This window comes from Carassius gibelio, chromosome B14, assembly GCF_023724105.1.
Source record: "Carassius gibelio isolate Cgi1373 ecotype wild population from Czech Republic chromosome B14, carGib1.2-hapl.c, whole genome shotgun sequence".
Taxonomy (NCBI): Eukaryota; Metazoa; Chordata; class Actinopteri; order Cypriniformes; family Cyprinidae; genus Carassius; species Carassius gibelio.
This window is the reverse complement of record NC_068409.1, coordinates 17,651,986-17,674,345: the sequence shown is the minus strand read 5'-3', so window position 1 is coordinate 17,674,345 and position 22,360 is coordinate 17,651,986. Positions and strand designations below refer to the sequence as shown.

The window sequence follows — 22,360 nt, the reverse complement described above, 5'->3', positions numbered from 1 at the left end:
TGACTAAAATTGTGTAATTACCTCAAATTATTAGTAAATAAACTGCAGAATGTTATATTTTCTAATGCACGCACAACTGAACTGAACTGGATATTCATTAATTGTTCGGTAACATTTTTATGAATTTTTTTAAGGCATGTGACAATGTGATGTGTGCTACACATCTTCCCAAATTCATAATGAGAATAATAAAAAAATGTGCATGCTGTTTGTCAAAAAAAAGAAGCACTGAGATCTTCCTGTGGGTTTCTGCCAAAATAAAATCAGAGAAAAAGCAGCAACTCCATCAACATTCATAAATGATAGTATTGGAATTTTACTGTTATTCTGTAAAATAAGATAAAACAAAAGACAATAATACATTTATTCTAACCTTCACACATTGTATTCAAATTGGGATGTGTAATCTATTCTAATGTTTTAAATGTAAAAAAAATATCCGCTTAACAAGGCTGCCTTTATTTGTACGGTAAAAAATGCATGCCTGATTCAAATGTCCAAAAATAATATTTTACTAACTTAACTAAGTTAAATAGTGCTCTGTTGGTACAATGTCTGCTAGAATGTAAAAAAAAAAAATCAGTAAATAAAATAAGTAAATATTTTAATAAATAGTTGTTTTGTAATTGATTTGTTTATTTGAAAAGCACGGAGAAAAAAAAACAGTAAAAAGCTCAATTAGGCAATTAAATTAATGCAAAGGTAAACAAAAAAAAAGGCAAAATAGACCTACATGGGGGGAAATTTGTTTCATTTTGTTTGGATTTGGCTGAGAATTTTCATTTCGGCGCATCCCTACTATTTAAATTAAAAAATCGGTTCCTCAGTCATTTTAGTTTGGCAGCCTAATTAATTCAATGTTAGATACTTTGCTAAAGCAACAATGTAAATCCCAATGTTAGAGGCCTGATGGGGTCATGTGAGAGCGTGTGACCTGCAGGATGCGTTTGATGCGCTGTCTCTGAGGATTCTCGCCCTCCTCGCTGTCCAGATGTCTGTGCGGGTAACAGATGAGCTGCAGTAAGCGCTGAGCTTGGATGTTCACCAGCACTGGATCCTGCAGAGCACTGCTGTCCTCCGACAGAGACTTCAGACACCGCTCTCCAACCCACTCCTGAACCACAGAGAAAATCAGATGAATTAAATCTTAAGCGAAGAGTTAAATTTTTCAACTTGAAGGGAGCAGTGTGCTGCTGATCTTTGATCACTTTTAGAGTCTTTAGGTGACGCATTTTCTCATTTATAAGCCAGTGGTTTGGAAGTCACTCAAAAATGCTAGAATCCCTGGAGGATGAGGATATGATCCGCTTGAAACGCTCACCTGTTGGCAGATGCTCTTCAGCACATACTTGGCGTAAACCACCAGACTGGCCGTTTCAATCGAGACGTTACGTCCTCCGGATTTTTTGGAGCCCATGTCATCCTCTCCGATGTCGTCCAGTCCAGCAGAGTGGGAGAAGCCTGAACCCTTCAGCTCAGCATCTCCTGGAGAAATACACACAGAGTCACAGTTTTTAAGGACTGATCAATTCTGAATGCATTAACTACCAGCTGGATCCCATTAGCTCCTTCTCCCACAACAACTTGCTTTCTTCTCCTCTACTTAATCATCTAATGCCTTTGCTGGTCTTCTTGTGTTGTTTTGCATTTACTGGATTATAGTTTAATCTTCTGTATGATCTTCAAAACATTATAAAGTAATAGTTCACTCAGAAATTCATCATCAGATTTGGAGAAATGTAGCATTGCATCACTTGCTCACTAATGGATGCTCTGCAGTGAATGGGTGCCGTCAGAATAAGAGCTGATTAAAAACATCACAATAATCCACGTCTATACGTCTAACGTCTTGTAAAGCTGCATTTGTAGGAAACAACCCCATCATTAAGACGTTTTAACCTTTAACTGTCGCTTCTGGTTAAAATACCAGCCTAACATCCATAATGAAATGTTTCTCCAGTGAAAAAGTTCCCATCGAAATCCAATCACATCTTTGGTTATAATAGTTTTTTTAAGCTTATTATCAGTGCATGCTCTATGCATATTTCTCCCCTGGCTCAGAAAAGACCAATTTTACTGTAGAAAGCAGTATTATGGAAACAGTTTGACGTTACAAAAGCTTTTTGCTTCACAAGTTAGACTGCAATGGTGCAATTATTGTGGTTTTCATCAGCTGTTTGGACTCCCATTCACTGCAATGATGCAATGCTACATTTCTACAAATCTGATGAAAAAACAAACTCATCTACATCTTGCATGGTGTACGAGTGAGCACATATATTTATTTATTTTTAGCAAATGTGTGAAATAAGTCTTTAATCAGCACTCTAACTGGCTAAAATGTGAATACACAACAGAAAAGTACCCAAAGTCTCACCTAGCATGAAAACAGCCTTTAACACGGCAAACACGGCTCCCACCACGATGCTGTTCTGAGACGCAGCCAGCAGATGTCGGTCACAGGACGATCGGATGCCCACTGTGGATTTGTCTGTGGACAGAAATATTATTCTCAGGGTTATAGTTACTGTCTAGAGTCGTTCAGATGGGATGTGTGAAAGAGAGGTTGATTTACTTTATTTGGAAGGAGCTGTTACCTGATTTGGTGCCGTCTTGAGGACAGGGGTTGCGCTGTGGGGTTCTGAACAGATGAAGCAGGATCCGACAAGTAAGTCTGGCTCCAGATTCAGAATCCTGCTCACTACAGGCTTCACACACACACACACACACACACACACACACACACACACGAATGTGTGACAAACATCGTCTGAATATGCCCCCATCATTTCTGGCCCAGAAGGAACCTCAGACTTGATTTAAGATTTTGGTTCAACCAAACACAAACACGTTGTGATGAATTGCTCATGTTGTTCCAAACCAAATGACACATATGTTGGAAAATGCAGACAGACAGAGCTAATCAAATACAGTAAATGGAACCTCAAACAAAACACAAACCTCTTTGATTCAAGCATGTTGAGCGAATTATCTGTTATCTGCAAAAATCTGTTCACCACCATAAAAATGGATTCTCATGGAATCATCTCACAATGTATTTTTTTTAATTTTCCAAACATTTGATGGAGAATATTAAAACTTCATTCTTCATTAGTGTTTGAAAGATGAATATAAAAGTCTCATGTTTTGAAATGGCGTGAGGTAAATGAGTAAAATATATATTTTTTCCTATCCCTTTAAATTCTTGCACACAGTTATCGAATGGTTTTAGATGGAAGTATTTTTATGAATTTTACCAATGTTGAAGTTCAATAGCTCCATTGTGAGAACAAGTTTGGAATGATATAAGAGTTAAGTAAATGAACAATTTTTTTTTTCAAAATTATAATTAACAGGAACACAAGAGTTAGTGTGATTGCATTATTGCAATGAGATTATTAAATTATCATTTGCTGTAGAGGAACCCTTGAATGGAACAGAATCCCACCAGAAAATAAAAAGGTAGTGGATTGTCTTAAAAAAAAAAAAGAAAAATCCAAATGTCATCAAATCTGAATTGTGTGAACATTTATAGGGAGGTTATAGTTAAAATTTGGGCTTTATGTATTGGATATCTTGGTAACAATTGGTAAGGAAATTATAAACAGTGCATTCTAAAAGAATTCATAATGCATTATAAATATTCATAAATAATTGTAACAAAAGTTAAAATGCATTATAATATTTGACTGCCATTCATTTTAATGCATTATTCTTTCTAACAACGAATAGCTTAATATTATAATGCATTGCAATATTATAATGTAAACAACTTTGGTTGCAATTATTCATGAGATCATACAACATGGTGCATTACAAGGCATAATCAATGCATTAAAACTACTTTTATAATTCAATGTATACAAAGGCTTTAAGTGAAGTGTTATAACTTATCAAATCTTTTTTTTGATGAAAATGATCCACACTGTTTAAATCTGGCACATTTTATGACTATGTATTACTAATGTGCATTGTCCCTGATTAAATAAACACATTTTTCTCTGAACTTTCTTATGTAACTGTGAAAAACTGAACGACTGCACCTCTCCAAGGGTGAGGTATGCAGTGACTGTGTGTCTGTATGACAGGTAGCTGTGGAAAACTATTAGACTTCAACTGAAAGAGCCATACCTGCGTTCAGGAGAGAGGGAATGGCCACACAGCGCACCAGATCCTCCAGTAACAAACACTGACGAGCGATCAGGATGGCAACGAATGTCGCCAGTGAGTCATGGAAAGACAGATCACTCACCTGCTCAAAGAGAAAACACATTCAATTACCACCAGGAACATCTAGCACAGCTATTTAAAGGGATAGTTCACCCAAAAATAAACAATTGCTCTTGATTTAGACACCCTCAAGACAGTAAAGCAGCCATCTTTAGCTGAAACTGTGGTGATTGATACAATGCAAGTCAACATGTTTTTAGGAATTTAAAATGAAAATAAAAGGCAACGTGAATATCTGTGGCTTCTGACGATATATTGAGTTCTTATGAAGTGAAATGATTGGTCTGTGCAATTATTTACAGCAGTATTACCTGGAAATCTGATTATTTTATGCAAACTGTCTTGTTGGACCGTTAGTTTTGATGAAATTTGTTCAGTTCACTTGTTCGTTTATGTAACCACACAATGACGCAGTGAATATGCAATAACATATTTCCAATATATGACCACACGGTCTAATGTTAAACCAAAGGGAAAAGAAGTGAAAAATTTGAGGTTTTCACAAAAAATTTGTTCATTAAGCCCTCTTCTAGCATTTCATATGCTCCACATAGTAATTAAACATATAAAATGATTTTTATTTGTACGTTTTCTGAGAGGAGTGCCTTTTTCTCTGCTCACTTCTGGGCGTCTGAAGCTGAAGTTGTAGATCTATGTTGCAAAACACAGCATTCAAGCTTTTTGTCCAAAGCAGTGAAATATGATTTTTAAATCACATGCTAATGAAAACAAAACTATCACGCTGACATTTGCAAAGCACACGCATAAGATGAAATCTGGCGATTATTGTGAAATATGTCTTCCGTATGTGAGATCCATACAAACATAATCTGTTACGTCTTACATGAATGTTTCATTAATGGTTAGTAGAAGTAGTCACTTGCAGCTCTTGATTAAACTACTGTTTATTTACAGCTTTGTTCTTATTTTTAATAACAAAGATCAAACTAAAGCACGTGTCACATATTATTAAAGCATCCAATAATGGTGTGAAATGTGGATGTTTTATAAGTCTGAAGCAAATAAAGTGAATAAACGAAAATGAAAAAGTTAATTCATCACAGGATCAGTTACGCCGCTATTTCGGCTCATTTCGAGTCAAAGTGACTGTCTGGCGTCTGAAAGTTAGTTTTGATCGAGTAACTTGTAGATCTGTGCTGCTGGAGATTGATTTGGAGAACTGAATCAACTCATTCACCAAAAACAACCGGTTCAAAAGAATAATTCGTGTTTCTTGCACAGACTGATTGTTTTGCTTCATAAGAACTCAATATATAACTCATTTTTTGTTCCTTGATATACTTTTTAAAAAAAACTAGTCGTCGCTGACTTTTATTAATCACCAAGCACCAGGTTTCAGCTAAAAATCTTCTTTACTGTTATCTGAAGAAAAGAAGTCATGTTTCACCTATCGTCCATTGACTTGAGACACATCTAGTTAACAAAAGAAACTAATAGGAATGTAGTAAAATGGAGTATTTTCATAAAGACAAGTAAAAACAACTGAAACATGTTTTAGTCAGCACTAATATACTAAAAATGAGATCACATGGCTACAAAATTTTAGCAGTCAAAGCAACAATTGAAAGCGGACTCACGTCAACGTTGCAGAGCAGGTCGTTGAAGCCACAGTTGCCGTTGTTGGAGGAGCAGCAGAGAGCCTTGAGTACTCCCAGCCACTCGGCGCTGAGAGAGCGACAGTACGCCGTCAGCTCGGCGCACAGGATCCCGATATCATTCACCCTGAAACAAACCACACAACAGTTTCTCACCGCAGGAGAGCAGGCGCAGCTACAGATGCCATGCAGCAGAGACTCATGCGACAGGACCCAGGACACTGTTTATATAAACCATCCCTGGCATTTTTATGATAGCAGCATAAATTATCTTTTATATTCGTCCATCGAGTTTACTAAAGTCTAAATAGACATTTTTTTGTCTTAACGTGTTAAAGACTGATGTTACTCAACTCTACAATTTAAACTTTGGTTGTAAAATGGTATTTAAAAAAAACAATGATCTTTGATTGGTAATAGTTATCATAAACTGTAGTAACAGGAATATTTTACTTATTACTGCTTAATTGAAAATTATTAACTTAGCACTGGTCTGTTTTCACATATTGTGGTAAAAAAAAGACTTAATATTGTATATATTTTATTACAAATTATATATAATTTATACTATATACACTAAAAATACAATATAATATTTATATAACATTTAATAAATGAATTATATATATATATATAAAATGTTATATAAATATTATATTGTATTTTTAGTGTATATATTATAAATTATATATAATTTGTAATAAAATATATACAATATTAAGTCTTTTACATACACACACACACTATTTTGTATTAATATTCCAAATTCACTTATTCTTTTGTTATTTATATTAGTATAGTTATATTATGGTATTATTTTCAGAAGAAAGTTTATTTTCGGTTTGTTCTAATTTCCATTCATTTTTTTATCTAAGACTTAAAAGACAACCCAATTATAACATGTTTTTAATCATTTTAAACTTTTTTAATCGATTGAATCAGAAGCCCACCTCTCGGGATCACGGTGGTCCACGCACACATCCATGAGCACGTTACACACGAAGCTGTATCGGTTAGCTGGGCTGTCATTGAGGATCTTTCCCACCATGGAGTGGTTGAGGTTGTGCGCGGTAGGATTAGCGATGGCGTCGATCATGAACACCTGATCCCACAGCATGTTAGAGTCTGATGGGTCGATGTTATAGTAGATGGAGTTCTTCACCTTCGAGCAGAACTCACTTTGGGAAATCACACAAATCCAGACACCATTAGAGACCAGGAATACGAGGAAATACTTAAAGAAGCATGGATTTCGTTGCTCTCACCTGAAAATCTCCCCAAACTTGCTCTTCAGGTGACTGCAGGAGGTATAGAGGTCGTAGAGATAGGCCAGGATACAGCGTTCGGCTGAGGAACAGTCTGCAGGATTCACGCCAGACTTGACTACGATCCGCAGCCTGCCAAGAACGACACAAAATATTCATCACTGTCCAAATAGCTTGAAGGAGATGTTCACTTCCAGAATAAAAAAATCCTGATCATTTACCTCGCCCATGTCATCCAAGATGTCTTTTTTTTTTTTTTTTTTTAGGGTTTTTGAGGAAAACACTTCTATGGTGGTCGATGATTTAACAGTCCAAACTGCAGTCAATGCAGCTTCAAAGAGCTCCCAGCTGAGGAATAAGGGTCTTATATAGTGAAACAATTGGTCATTTTCTTAAAAAAAAAAAAGAAATTGTATATATAGCTCTAGTTTACACATTACATAATCCTGTTGGAAAGATTACTCAATTAGTTCTTCGGTTAAAAACTTAATCTCATTTTATCCTCCAACTCTAAAATTGCATGATTTCACTGTTTTACCTTTTTTGTTAAGAGCATTTGACTTTTTTTTAATGTTAGAATTTTGTAAAACAAAGATGCACATCGCAGAGGTAATGCAAGCCAAGCATTTGTGGTTAAAAGTATATCTTTTAAAGAAAATTACAAATTTTTTCGCTAGATTTAGACCCTTATTCCTCGACTGAGAGCTGCATTGACTGCAGTTTGGACCGTCAAATCATCGACCACCCTAGAAGTCCACTATTTGGAGAATGTTTTCTTCAAAGACCTTAATTTCTTTGTGACTGAAGAAAAAAAACATTAATATCTTGGATGACATGGGGGTGAGTAAATGATCAGAAAATGTTTATTCCGGAAGCAACTTTTGCTTTAATGCCATTCCAAAATAAAAAAAAATCTAATGGCAATATCCCATCGAGTGGTGGACCAGAATATGACGTACCCATCGAAGACCTGTGCGGTCTGGTCAGGATTGAGGATGAGGCAGGAATGGTATCTCCGCAGAACGGCCACGATACACAGACAGAGACCTGTAGTGTAACTGCCCGCCAGGTTGGAGGACTTCAGCAGGAGCTCTGCTTCCACCAAACTCAACTCGTTCAACAGCTACAGGACACAACACACGCCGTCAAAATAAAAGTCCTGTCTCGAACACATCGGCCAAGCAGAAAAACTTATCGGCAGATGTCGATATTTGAGAATAAAATAAATAAAAGACAAGTATCGGCCGATATATCGGCATTGGTGATATTGGTCGACCACTAAATATGACTATTTTAATGCATTCATATGAACCCAAACAGAGAATCAGAGGTGATATTTTGGGATCAGCTGTCATACAGGACACAACACACGCAATCAAAAGTGTCTAACACATCGGCCAAGCAGAAAACTTATCGAGCGATGCCGATATTTAAAAAAAAAAGGACAAATATCGGCCGATATATCGGCCTTGGTGATATATCGGTCGACCAATAAAAACGACTATTTTAATGCATTCATTTGACCCCAAACAAAGAGTCAGAGATTATATTTTGGGATCAGCTGTCATACCTGTATAGCAAAGTCAATGAGGCCACTTATATTGAGCGAATACTCCATGAGGTCGAAGATGAACTGGATGTGTTGGACCAGTGGGAGGTGGTAGGACATGCCTAAGGCAAAGCTGGTGATCTGTTCCATAACATTCCTGGACACCTGTGATACACAGCAGTATTACCCAACTGAATTACATCTGAACACTAATGAGATTTACAGTGAACTTAAATTAGTAGGTTTGAATACACTATTCAAATGTTGCCCAGGTGTACTTTTGAAATCTACTCCAGTGTCTGAGAGCGTGATCAATGCATATGCACTACCTAGTGATCCCTGGGTTTAAAACACAAACAAGAACAACAGGTCACAGCAGCTCATTGATGGAAGTCAGGCTGACCTGAGAAGTGACCTGGTGCTGGTCAAAGTGTGAGAGGTGCTGGAATTTAGAGAAAATGTCTTCAGCGGTGGGAAAAGCCTCGGGTTTACTCCTCTTCCTCTTCTGGCCTTCCTCACCTCCTGAGGAAAGAAAGAAAAAGACAAAGATTGATGAATAGACAGCACACACCATTTAATATCTCAGGCTGCTGCAGCGAAGGAAATAATGGCATGTTCAATTACAACTCCACTAAAAAAATAAAAGCAAACGCAGGGTTGCACTTTATGACCGAGTTGGCAGCTAAGCTGGAATATAATAAGACCATGATTGCTATTAGCATTGAGATGGGGCTACAGCTATGAATATTCAATGACAGCAACAGAGGTAAGACCGTCAATAATGGAGGACAGTGGGAAAAAAAGACTAATGTAATTAAGCATTAATGATGAACGGTTTCTATTCGGCCCTCGAGGAGAGACGGCGATCTAAATGTGTCACTCAGAGCCGAAAGGTGAAGCTAAAGCACACAACTGCAGTCAAGACTGATTGTGCCGTCACAGTGCAGCACAAAATGATTTGCGTAACATACCTCCGCAATTAAAGAGAACGTAAAGATCTCAGTAAAAAATCGTTTGGTTGCTAAAAATCTGCAAATATGTGAAATTCTGTGTTTGAAAGAAAAAATAACAAGGGTTTCTAGCAACATAAGGGCTAATGAATGACTTCTTTGATTCCTTTGCAAATACATTTCCAGAGGAATGAGTAATAAAGTCATCAAAGTGTGTCGGTTTGAGTTCATTGTTGCACCTGTCTCTGCAGTACTCTTGCGGTTGAGGACCTTCAGGATGTCTTTGGTGATCTTCTTGATGGCGTGCCGAGCTTCATCTCTCTGTTTGCCAACCCCATAGAGAACCACCAGACGCTGGTTACACTCGTGACTTGCACTCTCCTCCTGAAAAACAACCAGTTTAGTCACAATATTAGTCACATACAATACAATTCAAAACTCAAATAAGCGATTTTTTTTTTTTTTTAAAGGAGGGGGGTTTATTGTGGTTTCATGCGTTCTGAGTTCCACAGTGTTAAAGAGTTGGATTCTCATGCTAAACATCGTCAAAGTTTAAAAAAAAACTATTTGGATGGAGTAATTCTGTCAAATATACTGCTTCATAAGTTTCAGAAATGCTTTCCCCCCCCCCAAGCATGGCCCTCCATGATATCAGCACACACAAAGGAGTCTCTAAAGGAGTGTGTTTTTGAATGTGAAGGAAAGAAAATCTTATTCTGCTTCATAAAGCACCCAGCGTTAAGTGAACAATGGATGCAGTTTGTTTTTTTTCCGTCTGTAACATGCATATTATTAAAGTCTGTAACATAGTTTGGTTAAAATTTCTCAATGGCAGTGTTAAAAATACCTTTTTACCCTGTCAAAAACAGCTCTTTTAAGAGCATGCCGTTTCGTAGTATTTTCCTTTACATGTTAATGAGCTCTGTTGACCCCACCCCCTCTTCCGAGATGCACTGGAGTAAATGACGACTGCCATGTTCATTAATACATCCATCAACAGAACACCTAAATCGTTGAGGATCATTCTTGTCTGGAATGATGATGGCTCACTCAGGGCGGAACTAAGGTAAGACTCTACTGTCAATCAAACTATTGTGGGAGGGGCCTGTTTTTGTGACATCACACAGGAATCTGAGATCAGCTTGATTTGAGAAAAGGGTAAAGCAGATTAAAAAAAAAAGCACTAGGTGGATTTTTATCATTTCAGTTCAAACAACTTGTAAAAGTGTATGTATCATAATTTTAAATATACTTTAAAATTTCATTTATTCCTGTGATCGAAACTGAATTTTCAGCATCATTTTTCCAGTCTTCAGTGTCACATACTCCTTCAGAAATCATACATAATCAGTGTTGAAAACAGTTTGTGGAAACCCTGAAGGAAGTCATTTGCTACTTGAAAGAGACCCTTGTTATTTATTAACAGTGACACTTCAGTTTAAGTACCAATTCTCACTATTAACTTGCATGCATATTTAACTAGCACTTGTTAATGTCTTATTCTGCATGACCATTTCTTGCATCCCTAAATCCACCAAACACTTAACAGCTCTCTTACTAACTATTAATAAGTAGGACTAACTAGGAGTTCATTGAGGCAAAAGTTGCAGTTAAGCGTGAGAATTGATCCCTAAACTATAGTGTGACCTTCTTAACAGATCCATATCTATGTTGTGAAAGCATCATTTCCCATCAGTCCTGCTCAAGCTCACCTGAGGAATGGGGAAGTGTGTGGCGTACTGTATGTGACGGGGCTGCTCGTAAACCAGCGGGAAGGCCGGGTCCATGCCCTTGTCCTTGGCAGTGTTTTTGCTCTCCTGATCCGGGGCAGGTTTCTCCGGGGAAGGGCTTCCCTTCGACTCGCAGTGCATCGGAGGAGAAAACATCTGCTGAAGGTTCAGACCACAATACATTTAGTCAGTTACTTAGATTTTTTTGTCTTGTTTCCAGACAAAATATCTAAACATTAATCTATGATGTCTAATTATGTAAGAAAATCTTTTTTTTTTTGCAGTGTACAAAACAGACAAGTGTAGTAAAACACTTTTTTCTAACCTCATCAAAGTTAGCGCTGGAGTTGTGATCTATCTCCATTGACTCAGACATACCAGTATCCTAAAAACAAACAATGGAATTAATAGCAATAAAGTATGACTTCATCCAACCAATTACATTCCACCACATCTTGACAGAAAAAAGCTACTTGCTTCCATTTTAACACTGCTTCCTGTTTCCTGCTCTTTGCGCTCTGATTCGTCGGAGGGCTCGTCGCTGGGGGAGCGTGGGCGGGGCAGATGGGAGTCGGAGGCCAGGTCGCCTCGTGAGATGAGGGTGCACATGTAGATGTTGTGTGAGAAGACGTCATGACGGATGAGCTCGCAGAAGAGGAGCACGAGATTGGAGAACTCCACTCGCTCGCTCTCGTTCCCAGGCTCAGCTTCACAGACACAGAGAAGCATTTAGACTTAGTTCAGTTATACTTCATTTAAATGCGTAATCCATCTCTGAAGTGGTTCATAGAACTGGAAAGATACTTATTTATGGCTGTCGAACAATTAATCGTGGTTAATCCTATTCAAAATAAAAGTTTGTGTTTGCACAGTATGTGTGCGTGTGTCCTGTACATCTGAAAACTGATTAAATAAGCTTTCAATTGATGCTTTCCATTTATTTGGCTGAGATGCAATTATTTGAATATCTGGAATCTGAGGGTGCAAAAAAAGTCAAAATACAGAGAAAATCACCTTTAAAGTTGTCCAAATGGATTCTTAGCAATGCATATTAAAATACAATCAATGAAAAGCTTATTCAGTTATTCAGCTTTCAGATGATGCATAAATCTCAATTTTAAAAAGTGTACCCTTATGACTGTTTCCATGGTCTGTTTTGTTGTTTATGCATTAATTCCATTCGCCATTTATTATTAACGCACAGATTAAATATAGGTTTTTAAATCGGATACAGGAATTTTTGTCATAGAGCTAAAAGTGATGCAAAAGCTTCAGCTCTGAAAATCTAGCTTTGTCCAGAGATTTGAACTGGACAGAAAACCATACGGATGCTAAAACATGAACTCACTGAGCACAGGTGCTTGTGTGTCCAGGAACTGCAGCAGGACGTCCTGGAAAACAGGCAGCGTGGCAGCAGACAGAGACCCTGAGGACACCGAGCACTTCTCATCCACGACCTCCGACTCTCCACACCGCTAAAAACACACAGGAACATATATATCCCTGTGAAAACTGTGCAACTGGATATAACCAAACCATATTCATAATACGGTTGTGCTGATACAGTAGTATCATGGACGATAGACAGGGATGTCGCCTGTTGCCTTTCATAATAGCAAGATGATTATTATTATTTATTGTCCAACAAAAATAGCCTAGGTGTCTATCTTTAGCGAAGCAGCATGAAGAGCTGTTTTCTGTAACAGCTTTTTGGATAACTGAAAAAATGTAAGCATTAAAATTAGTAACTTACAATGTTTCGATTAAACCATTGAAAACCAAATACATAATGTAAAAATAATGTTTCCCAGCAGCACCTCGGCCTCGATCTCCGTCTGCCTCTTCTCCAGGAGTTTGGCCACCACCATGGCTCTGTGCGGCCCGGACCTTTTACAGGAAACAGCCCACTCACACAGCAAGGTCACCACCGCATCGTCATCTGGACTCATCTACAGGGACATTACACATCAAACATCAGAGCACCAGCTGAAACACTGTTGAGTTACATAACTAGTATTGCATAGTTACTGCATTTTATTTACGCTGATGAACAGCTGTCGAAGCATCACAGCACTTACGCGTCTGATTAAAATTTATAACTGTTTATTATTAGTATGCTACAATTTAAACATTTGGTGTTGGTAAGATTTCTCCATCTTAAACAGCTAACACCTGTGTTCTGTAAATCATTTTCCATCTGTAATTATTGCCTTCTCAAGTATTATGTGAATACATAATGCATATCTTTATTATTTCTACAGATCTATAAAATAATAAAAATGCACAATCTGTACATAAATGGATATACTGTTCCAGATTCTTTAACATTATTTATTGCAAAGTCTCGCTAAATGCATTTATATTTTTTGTTCTCACGTTAGATATGCATGCATGTACCAAGAGCACCTTAAAAACCACAACAAATTCCTTGTGTTTGCACACACTTGGCGAATAAAACTAATTATTTCAATGTTTTTGAAGTCTCTTATGCTCACAAAGGCTGCATTTATTTGATACAAAAAAAAAAAAAGTTAAAAAATGTTGTGAAATACTATTACGATTTAAATTACGGTTTTCTAATGTGCCGATTTGAATATTTCTTATTTTTATCAATGTTAAAAACAGAGATTATTTTATTTTAGGATTCTTTGATAAACATTTATTTGAAATATAAATCTTCTGTAACATGACTGTCTTTACTGTCATTTCTGATCAATTTAATTTCACTTCTTAGTTAAAAAAAAAAAAAAAAAAAAAAATTTTTTTTTATATATACAAAATTTATGGTAACACTTTATTTGAGGGTCTCTTAACTAGTTGCTTATTAGCATGCTATTACTAGAATATTAGCCATTTATTAGTACTAATTAAGCACATGTTAATGGCTTATTCTACATCCCTACACCTAAACTTAACAATTACCTTAGTAACTATTAACAACCAGCAAATTAGGAATTTATTGAGGGAGAAGTCGTAGTTAATAGTGAATACGTTTTCTAAAGTGTTACTCTGAAAATCTGTGAAACCTCATAACAACAAATTAAAAACACAACTCTCTGTACCTCATGTCCATCTTTGCTCTGTCCCGAGCCGAAGATGCGGTTATACAGCGAATCCAGGGAATTGCTGAAGTCTGACTTCTCAAAGCTGTGGTTATCCAAAACCTCCAACGTATGCAGGACGCGGCTGATGGTGAAACCTAGCAGACACACCACAGATGATATATTACACAGGCTTTACCGGGCATACGAGAGAAGCCGAATAGATCATTCATGCCCACCTGCAGTCGTCTCCTGACACTTATCGAAAGACCAGCGAAACTCCACGGCCTGCCCTCTCTCTTTGATCTGCTCTTCAATCTCCCTCACCTTGACGCGGACCTGAGAAACATCACATTGCTTTAGATGAAGCGCTGTGGTCAGGTGAAGTGCTGGTAGATCAGATGAAGTGAAATCAAGAAGTCAAACCTGCTGGTTAAAGCTGCTGTTGCCCCCGGGCATGGGTAGGTTCGACGGGGCGATTGGCAAGAGGTCTAATGGCGAGCCGGTCTTATTACGACTATCTGTCAGAGAGTAGTGCCAGACCAGAGCGCTGGGACAACACAACACGATACTCTAGAGGAACAAACACAATAAAACCAGTGTCAAGAGAAACGCAGCATACATATATACACTAGAGATATAACCGTATGTATCAGTATTTCTGTTAAAATGTGCACACAAGCTAAATATTAATATAACTCTCTGTAAACCCACTTTCTGACACTAGGTGGCACTTATTGAACAGAAGATTTAATACCGTTTTTCCATCACCTCTGTGAACGAAGCGGCATTGCGATTAAGAACATTACTTTATTAGGTATTACATGGAGCGAAGATGAACACAAAATGCCATTGAATCTTTGAAAACATTGAAAACTGTACTTTATGCAGGACAGTGTTTATTTATACTCCGTTTTTCAAATCGCGGTAATCAAATATGGTTTTAATGATAATTAAAATATGAAGCGGTAATACTAACCATGGAAATTTTAACATAAATAAACTATCATGATTGATCTGTAATCATTGCAGCTATTGATGATTTATCAAGTATTCTATCGATTATTCCATTGATTGAGTAATCGGATAGAAGTTATTTTTCTTTATTAAAGAGCATTAATAAATATACAAGAGATAATAAGATAGGTCTCTTAAAATAAACCTAATTTGTTTACTCTTTAGAAAAATAAATATTATTGTTGAAATTGCATACATTAATAACCATGAAAACTAAACCCATTTAATGCATTTAATTGCCAAATTACATTCAAAATGCAAATACTAATAAAAAAAACTAAATACAAAAATCAATTTTGAATTAGTTTAAAAAGGTAAACATTACAACCTAAAACTAAGGCATAAATCAAAATAATTAAAATAAAGAAAAGTGCTGTTCAGTTCACAGAAGTTATAGAAATGTATCCGTTTCAATTAAGATTAAATAGATTTTTACATTTTATGGGGATGTTTACCTTCATAAAGCCTTTTTTTTTAGTATGCATCATCTTTTGAGCAAAATTATTACATTTAATCAGTCAATTGGAACAATAATACATTTGAGCTGTTATCAAAAAATGATATCAGTATCAAGCGCATGCAAAAAGCTGCAACCGAAGAGGCATTAAAATGTAGGCCTATTTACACACTATTTAATTTAGCTCAGAGGGACATGAATGCATTTAACCTGCCCTTACAAATGCATAAATAATATTTTGTTATTTAAAACCTAAAACATTTAATACTGATATTTACAATTATTCTAAAAATGAAAAGATACTTTAATTGTGAAATGAAAAAAATGTGTCTGAGTGTGTGTTTGTGTGTTTCACAGAGAGAGAATGAGACGATCAACATGAACATCCTAACTAGCCACCATATTGATTCACGGTCTTAAATATGTCCAGCACTTATTAAATCTACAGTCCAGGGTTTATCAGATTGTGCATCAGTAATAATAGTCCATGGGGAGACAGTAAATGGACTAAACGAAGCCTAGAGGCAAATTATTTTTTGTATTCGAGTTACTCTAGGAATCGTTTCAGCCCTAGCAAGCCATTACCTGCAGCATGCAGCTGAGTCCAAACACCACGGGTCTGTGCTGGGGGCAGATGTAGAAGTCTGTGAAGGGCGTTTGGGGCTGGTTGCCCCCTGCAGGCTGGGAGGTCGGGGTGGGGGGCAGAGCGTTCCCTTGCTGTGCCGATATGCCGTGTGAAGGGTGTCCGCCTGGACCTGGTCCGAGACTGCCATCGCTCAGCAGCAGATTGAGCCGGCGTGTGCAGAAATACGCCAGCCGTCTCGATAAGTAGGCTGACTGCACAAACTCTCCAGAGTACTGAATCAAATAAAGATAGGGCTCAAAATTATCAAAATCCATTTTATAAGCGACCATGTCAAGACAGAATCAATTCTTTATGGGTCCTCTGCCCTGATTTTGGGAGACAATCTTCAGAAATCTCTGGTCAAACTGTGTTAAACCAAACTGAAAGTATTATACTATTATTGTTCATTTTTGTTTGGGATAAAAATGGGTAAAATTCAACAAATTTGACATCGAGTCACATTCTGGTGGGAATTTAGATTTTTAATACTTCTCAAGTTACGTGCACGCAAACTTTGGACCAATAATAATAATAATAATAATAATAATAATAATAATAATAATATTTCTCGCTCTCGGGAAGCAATGCAAATATTTTAACCAAGTCGTCTTTCTAGTTTCAAGATTATTTATTCTTCAATCATGCATCTTTAAAAGACAAAAGTCTGCAAAGTGAAACCACATTTGGTTTCTGGCCGCTGGAAATGTGCACAATTTTACATTTTACTCCTGGAGTCATACATGGGCCTGAACCACACAGGGCCTTAAAAATCAAGAAGCCAACACGAATGTAAATCTAAAAGTGTATTAAGATATCTTTGATAGAGGTCTTTGAGTTACAGGCATGCAAATGTTGGAGAAAAAACTCAAGAAGCAATTTTCCCCCATTACTGTCACTATATTTTTCCATCATTATTGTCATATAATGAAAAAAGTAATTAAGATTACTAAAGTCAACAGATTTCGACTGTTAAAATAACAACCATGAGTAAATATACATATCCATGACATTTAATATTTTAGCTCTTTTCTTTATGTATGACTTTCACTAGATTTTTTTAACAAACGTAAAAAATTTGACACGGGATTACTCAAACATATAAAAAAAAAAAAAAAAAAAAAAAGATACATTAATTATTAATTAATTTATTAATTTATAAAACAACAACCATTACAGCTAGTTGCCAAGGCAATATTTCTAATATTCAAGTTCTAAAATAACTAAAACTAAAAACTAAAACTATATAAAGAAACTAAAAGAATTGACTTAAAACAGATTTTTTTTTTTTATAATTCACAATAGAATTAATACACTAGCATACCAATGATATTCAAATACCAGTCCAATAAACAATCTTGGAATGTGTACATTTTATTGAAATATGTAATCAACTGAAAGCGAGTGTTAACACACCTGTAACAGGAGCGGCAGCAGGAACCGCAGAAGCTCGTCCTCCCCAGGTCTGATCTTCTCAAAACACTCCAGCACCCAGGTGAGGAACTCGTGTCTGTCTAACATGCCGTCCTGTCACACATGAACACATGCACACAATAAACAATCCCACCAACATACACAAAAACACTCCCCTTTTGATAAATCCCTTAAAGGGACAGTTCACCTAAACATTAAAACTCTGTCATCATTTACGTCGTTGCATAGTTGCTTTCTTATGTTGGTGGTTCCCATTGACTTCCATTGTATTTTTTTCTACTATGTAATGAAGTCGTTTTGAACCAGCAACTATTAGATTACCAGCAATCTTCATAATATCTTCTTTTATATTCAACAATATGAAAGCAACTCATACATGTATGGAACTAAATAAATGATGACAGAGTTATATTATTTGGGTAACTGTCCCTTTAAGACATGGTAACAGTGGGCAGTATGACATATCTTTAATGTAATTCAGACAGACATTTTATCATAAAATATAATTTTCTCTGGCTCACTTAAATCCTTTTATAACACTTGGGATCGTTATATTAAAGGAATATCTTTTGCATCTGTATCTAGCATGGCATCACCATGTAATATTCGTCATCTGTTAGAAGGTAATTCTTTTTTGGGGTCTTAGTCAGACATATTTCCATGTTTCTTTGTTGCACTCGCTTGCAAACTGACAGCCCTCTGTATAACCTGAAGACAACATCACTGCATCTGTGAATTAAAAGGTTGCCCACGCACCTGAAACATGAACATGGCCAGCTTCTCGTTGTACTCCCACTGTTTCATGGCGGTCTCCACCTCAGCAGGAGGAGCAGGAAGAGGCGAGCCACAGCCCTGGCTGGGAGACTGTCTGTAAAACTCTGCCACCTTCTGCAGCTGCTCCCACAGGTACTTCGTTATGATCTGAGTCCATTCTGCAGAAGCCAGATAAAGCCAGTGAGGCATTGCAGCACACAGCCCACCAATCATCTTCATCCCCAGGACAGTGCTGCATGTTTGATAGAGCTGAAGTATTGAGCGAGTGATGCACAATAACCACACTAACCTATGCAGGGGTCAATGACGTGCCTCTTCTTCACCTTGGTTTCAGTTATAGCAGCGTGATACGCACATGTCATTTTAATCATCCAAGCGGATCGCATCACCGGCACAGAGTACTTGGCAAGATAGCCAAACACTTCCTCTTTCTTGCTGAAGATGGGAACCTATAGTGCACACATACAGCATTCAGTCTAAAGCAAGCTTAAAAACCCACTTGACCAATGTAGTAACTAGGGCTGTCAAAAAAAGAAATACGAATTTTGAAAATGCATCGAATTTAAAATAAAAATCCACATTCGAATGCAAAAACACTGCATTTTTAATTTAGGTGTGCATTAAGGAGGCTGTCTTATAAGCCCTAGGTATACTTCACATTCTGCATGTTTAGAAAGACGTGTAAAATTAACGTAAGTTAAAAAAATGTTTAAACATATCTCGAGACTATATATTAAATGCATTCTGTGTGACTAGCTTTTCACGCTTTGTATTTAACTATGCATGCATACATGACGTTGTTTTGTTTATAGTCATTTAAGCAACTTAATTATATTTGGTTTGCAAACATTTTAAATATGTATTTTTTCATGTTTTCTTATGCTTTGAATAAACGTGCATTAGCAATATTTTGCTCGATGCGCCCTCTTTTGTCCGCAGGAGAGAAATAAAAAGCTTTTCTTCACACGAACTTAAATCATTTTAAATTCAAATTTTGATCATATTTAATTACAAGAGTTTTTCAGCTACTTTGACAGCCTTAGTAGTAATGCTTAGAGGTTTTTGTGATGTTCTGGATCTGCACAAGTGATCTGTTCAGAGTTTACACACACAGCATCAATGCAAAAGCGAACCTTTTTAGCGAGCTGTGTCAAGGGTTTGGTGCCGGCCAAGTCTGTGAACCAGTTATTAATGGAGCTCTGCGAGCGCGCTGTGACGAGCCAGAAGTTGTCCTTCTGATTGACCTGCGGCTTCCTCTTGCCAGTGTCTGGAAACGTGTTGCAGCGTAACTTCTCCGCGATAATGCTGCTGAAGTTTGAGCTGATCTGAAACACAAAAGGGAAACAGGAAAAAGGGTTGACTTCGCCTTCAAGATCTTCATTTGATATTAAGCACTTGTGTATTACTTAGTTTCTTTTATATACATCTGTGACCCTGGAGCACTAAAGCAGTCTTAAAACAGTCTCTGGGGTATATTTGTAGCAACTTTACTTACTTTTTACCCTTATGACTGATTTTGTGTTCCAGGGTCACATTTATCGATCCATTCATTATCATATAATAATTTTAATGTCCCATTTAATCAAATTAAGTCTGAGCACTGAAACATGCACAAATACTTAATAATATGCACAAATATTTAATAAACTCGGTTCATTTTATTTTTTAACATCATTACATATCTGTAAGGGTCTATTTTTACCACAATAGACAAAAATAGACAAAGCTCTATGTTTCCGACAATTTTTAAAAGAGTGAGGATTGGACTGATAAAATGCATGCATGCAGATACCTCTGCAGTGATAATCTTACCTTTGAAGAGTTGAAATTGACATTTTTAGCACTGCCATGCTCGTCGCCTGAAACAGCCGGCTGGTTGTTAAATCCTTGCTTGACGTTCAATGCCGTCAAATCATCCTAACCATGAGAGGGTGATAGTTTCAGTTATTAAATAACTCGTACATCCATCTATTCTCATGCCATTGTGCTGGAAGGTCAGTCAGACTTAATCACTTATTCATCCTAATGAACTCTCAAAATCCATCAAATAGACAAACAATGTTACACTATACTACATAACACTATATAAAACTGAAAAATCTGTTGGATTATATATTATATAAGACGACATCACATGCATTTTTTTTTTTACATTGCTTTGCATGTGATATTACATATATATATATATATATATATATATATATATATATATATATATATATATATATATTTTTTTTTTTTTTTTTTTAGATAAAAATCTACTGGAACAATAAGACATCACATGCAATGCAATGCAAAATAAATAAATTGTTATATATATATATATATATATATATATATATATATATATATATATAATTTTTTTGCATTGCATTTCATGTGATATATATATATATATATATAACTTATGAAGCACTCTATAAAAAGAAACGGATATTCAAAAATACTTTCATATGTATTTTCTGTTGTTTCCTTTTTCTGACAACTGAGACTGAAACAGCTCCTGAAAAGCATTTTAAGGCATCACAGGCACGTGCATAATTTCTCTCTTTTTTTAATGCACTTTACGAACCCATGATTCTCAGAAATGTTGTCTAGTTTTCTAGGTTTTAAAACGAATCCATCAGAAACATATCAATTTAAGAAGAGTTGTCAACAAACACACACACACACACATACAGACAGCACTACCGTACTAACAGGCTATTTGGGATTGTTTACATCTTAACTATTTATTTTCAAGAAATATAGCTTTATTTATTTACTAAAATAGATAAAATAATGATTAAAAACGGTTGTAGGTTTCATATGTGGCCCTTTTTAAACGGCACTGTAACGATGAAAGGGCTTTAAATACAAACCACGGTAAATACAGATTCTCAAATCATTTTTAAAGGTGGGTTTCACAAATAAAATGACCCTTTCTGCTCTCTAACCATCTGGAATAACAAGTAAAGATATTAATCTGAAGCGAAAATGTTTTTTTTCTGTCTAGTTAACCGAGCCGTTGGTTTCATTGTTATTGGCCGTTAGCAGACGGCGGGGCCTGATCCTAACAGCCCTGGAAAACACACTTTAATTCGCTATTTAAATAGAAAATGTCGATATAGAGGGAAAGAGAAAGTCTTCTTACCTCTTTTTGCTTCGGGTCCTGTGGATAAACGTCGGGAGGACCGAGTCTGGGCCGTTTGAGAGGCCTGTGTTCGTAGCTCAGAATGCCGAAGGCAGCCATCATCCCCTCGGCATGTCAGCCGGTGTGTGGCCGATCCTGAGTGCTCCTTCTGCGGCTAGAGCTCCGCCGCTTCACCGTTGCTTCCGCTCCGACGGAGAATGATGGGTAAACACGAGATAACATAAAAGTCCCTCCAGTACAACAAACTGATTTTTTTTTTCTTATTGCAATGAGACAATTAAAAAATAAATAAAATATAAAAAGCAATAATAAATCTACGTCCATAACAAGTACACATAGTCATGTAAATAATTATAAAAAAAATATATTCAAGGTTTCAAAATCATTTTTCGCTTCGTTATTTCTTGTTTATTTTAATTTCTATTTTAAAATTGGTAAAAAAAATATATTTTCTTGTATGTTTACTTGTATATTTACTTGTATTTTCACTATCTGTTTTCATTTGTGGATGAATAATTTTCAATATATAATAAGTAAATTTA

The 22,360-nt window shown here is 36.4% G+C and overlaps 1 protein-coding gene across 6 annotated transcripts in view; it reads right to left on the bottom strand.

Annotated features, from left to right (window-relative positions):
- The window catches only part of LOC127971191 (mediator of RNA polymerase II transcription subunit 12), a 34,003-nt gene extending 11,986 nt beyond the window's left edge, over positions 1 to 22,017 (bottom strand). For 2 of the 6 annotated variants that reach the window (XM_052574027.1, XM_052574028.1), the window contains exons 1-27: positions 21,819 to 22,017; positions 20,498 to 20,602; positions 19,819 to 20,010; positions 18,975 to 19,134; positions 18,668 to 18,843; positions 17,894 to 18,004; positions 16,441 to 16,713; positions 14,808 to 14,954; positions 14,621 to 14,720; positions 14,403 to 14,539; positions 13,158 to 13,289; positions 12,689 to 12,815; positions 11,818 to 12,047; positions 11,666 to 11,725; positions 11,323 to 11,499; positions 9,850 to 9,994; positions 9,064 to 9,182; positions 8,682 to 8,825; positions 8,071 to 8,234; positions 7,112 to 7,243; positions 6,797 to 7,024; positions 5,829 to 5,973; positions 4,132 to 4,252; positions 2,598 to 2,708; positions 2,378 to 2,491; positions 1,322 to 1,485; positions 935 to 1,114 (exon numbers count right to left, since the gene is read on the bottom strand). In XM_052574027.1, the coding sequence (XP_052429987.1) occupies positions 935 to 1,114; positions 1,322 to 1,485; positions 2,378 to 2,491; positions 2,598 to 2,708; positions 4,132 to 4,252; positions 5,829 to 5,973; positions 6,797 to 7,024; positions 7,112 to 7,243; positions 8,071 to 8,234; positions 8,682 to 8,825; positions 9,064 to 9,182; positions 9,850 to 9,994; positions 11,323 to 11,499; positions 11,666 to 11,725; positions 11,818 to 12,047; positions 12,689 to 12,815; positions 13,158 to 13,289; positions 14,403 to 14,539; positions 14,621 to 14,720; positions 14,808 to 14,954; positions 16,441 to 16,713; positions 17,894 to 18,004; positions 18,668 to 18,843; positions 18,975 to 19,134; positions 19,819 to 20,010; positions 20,498 to 20,602; positions 21,819 to 21,920 (3,996 nt within the window). In that variant the 5' untranslated portion in view covers positions 21,921 to 22,017. The remainder of the gene's footprint in view (positions 1 to 934; positions 1,115 to 1,321; positions 1,486 to 2,377; positions 2,492 to 2,597; positions 2,709 to 4,131; positions 4,253 to 5,828; positions 5,974 to 6,796; positions 7,025 to 7,111; positions 7,244 to 8,070; positions 8,235 to 8,681; positions 8,826 to 9,063; positions 9,183 to 9,849; positions 9,995 to 11,322; positions 11,500 to 11,665; positions 11,726 to 11,817; positions 12,048 to 12,688; positions 12,816 to 13,157; positions 13,290 to 14,402; positions 14,540 to 14,620; positions 14,721 to 14,807; positions 14,955 to 16,440; positions 16,714 to 17,893; positions 18,005 to 18,667; positions 18,844 to 18,974; positions 19,135 to 19,818; positions 20,011 to 20,497; positions 20,603 to 21,818) is intronic. The other 4 variants (XM_052574025.1, XM_052574029.1, XM_052574031.1 and 1 more) reach the window with 3 other exon arrangements.
- Between the last annotated feature and the right edge of the window lie 343 nt (positions 22,018 to 22,360).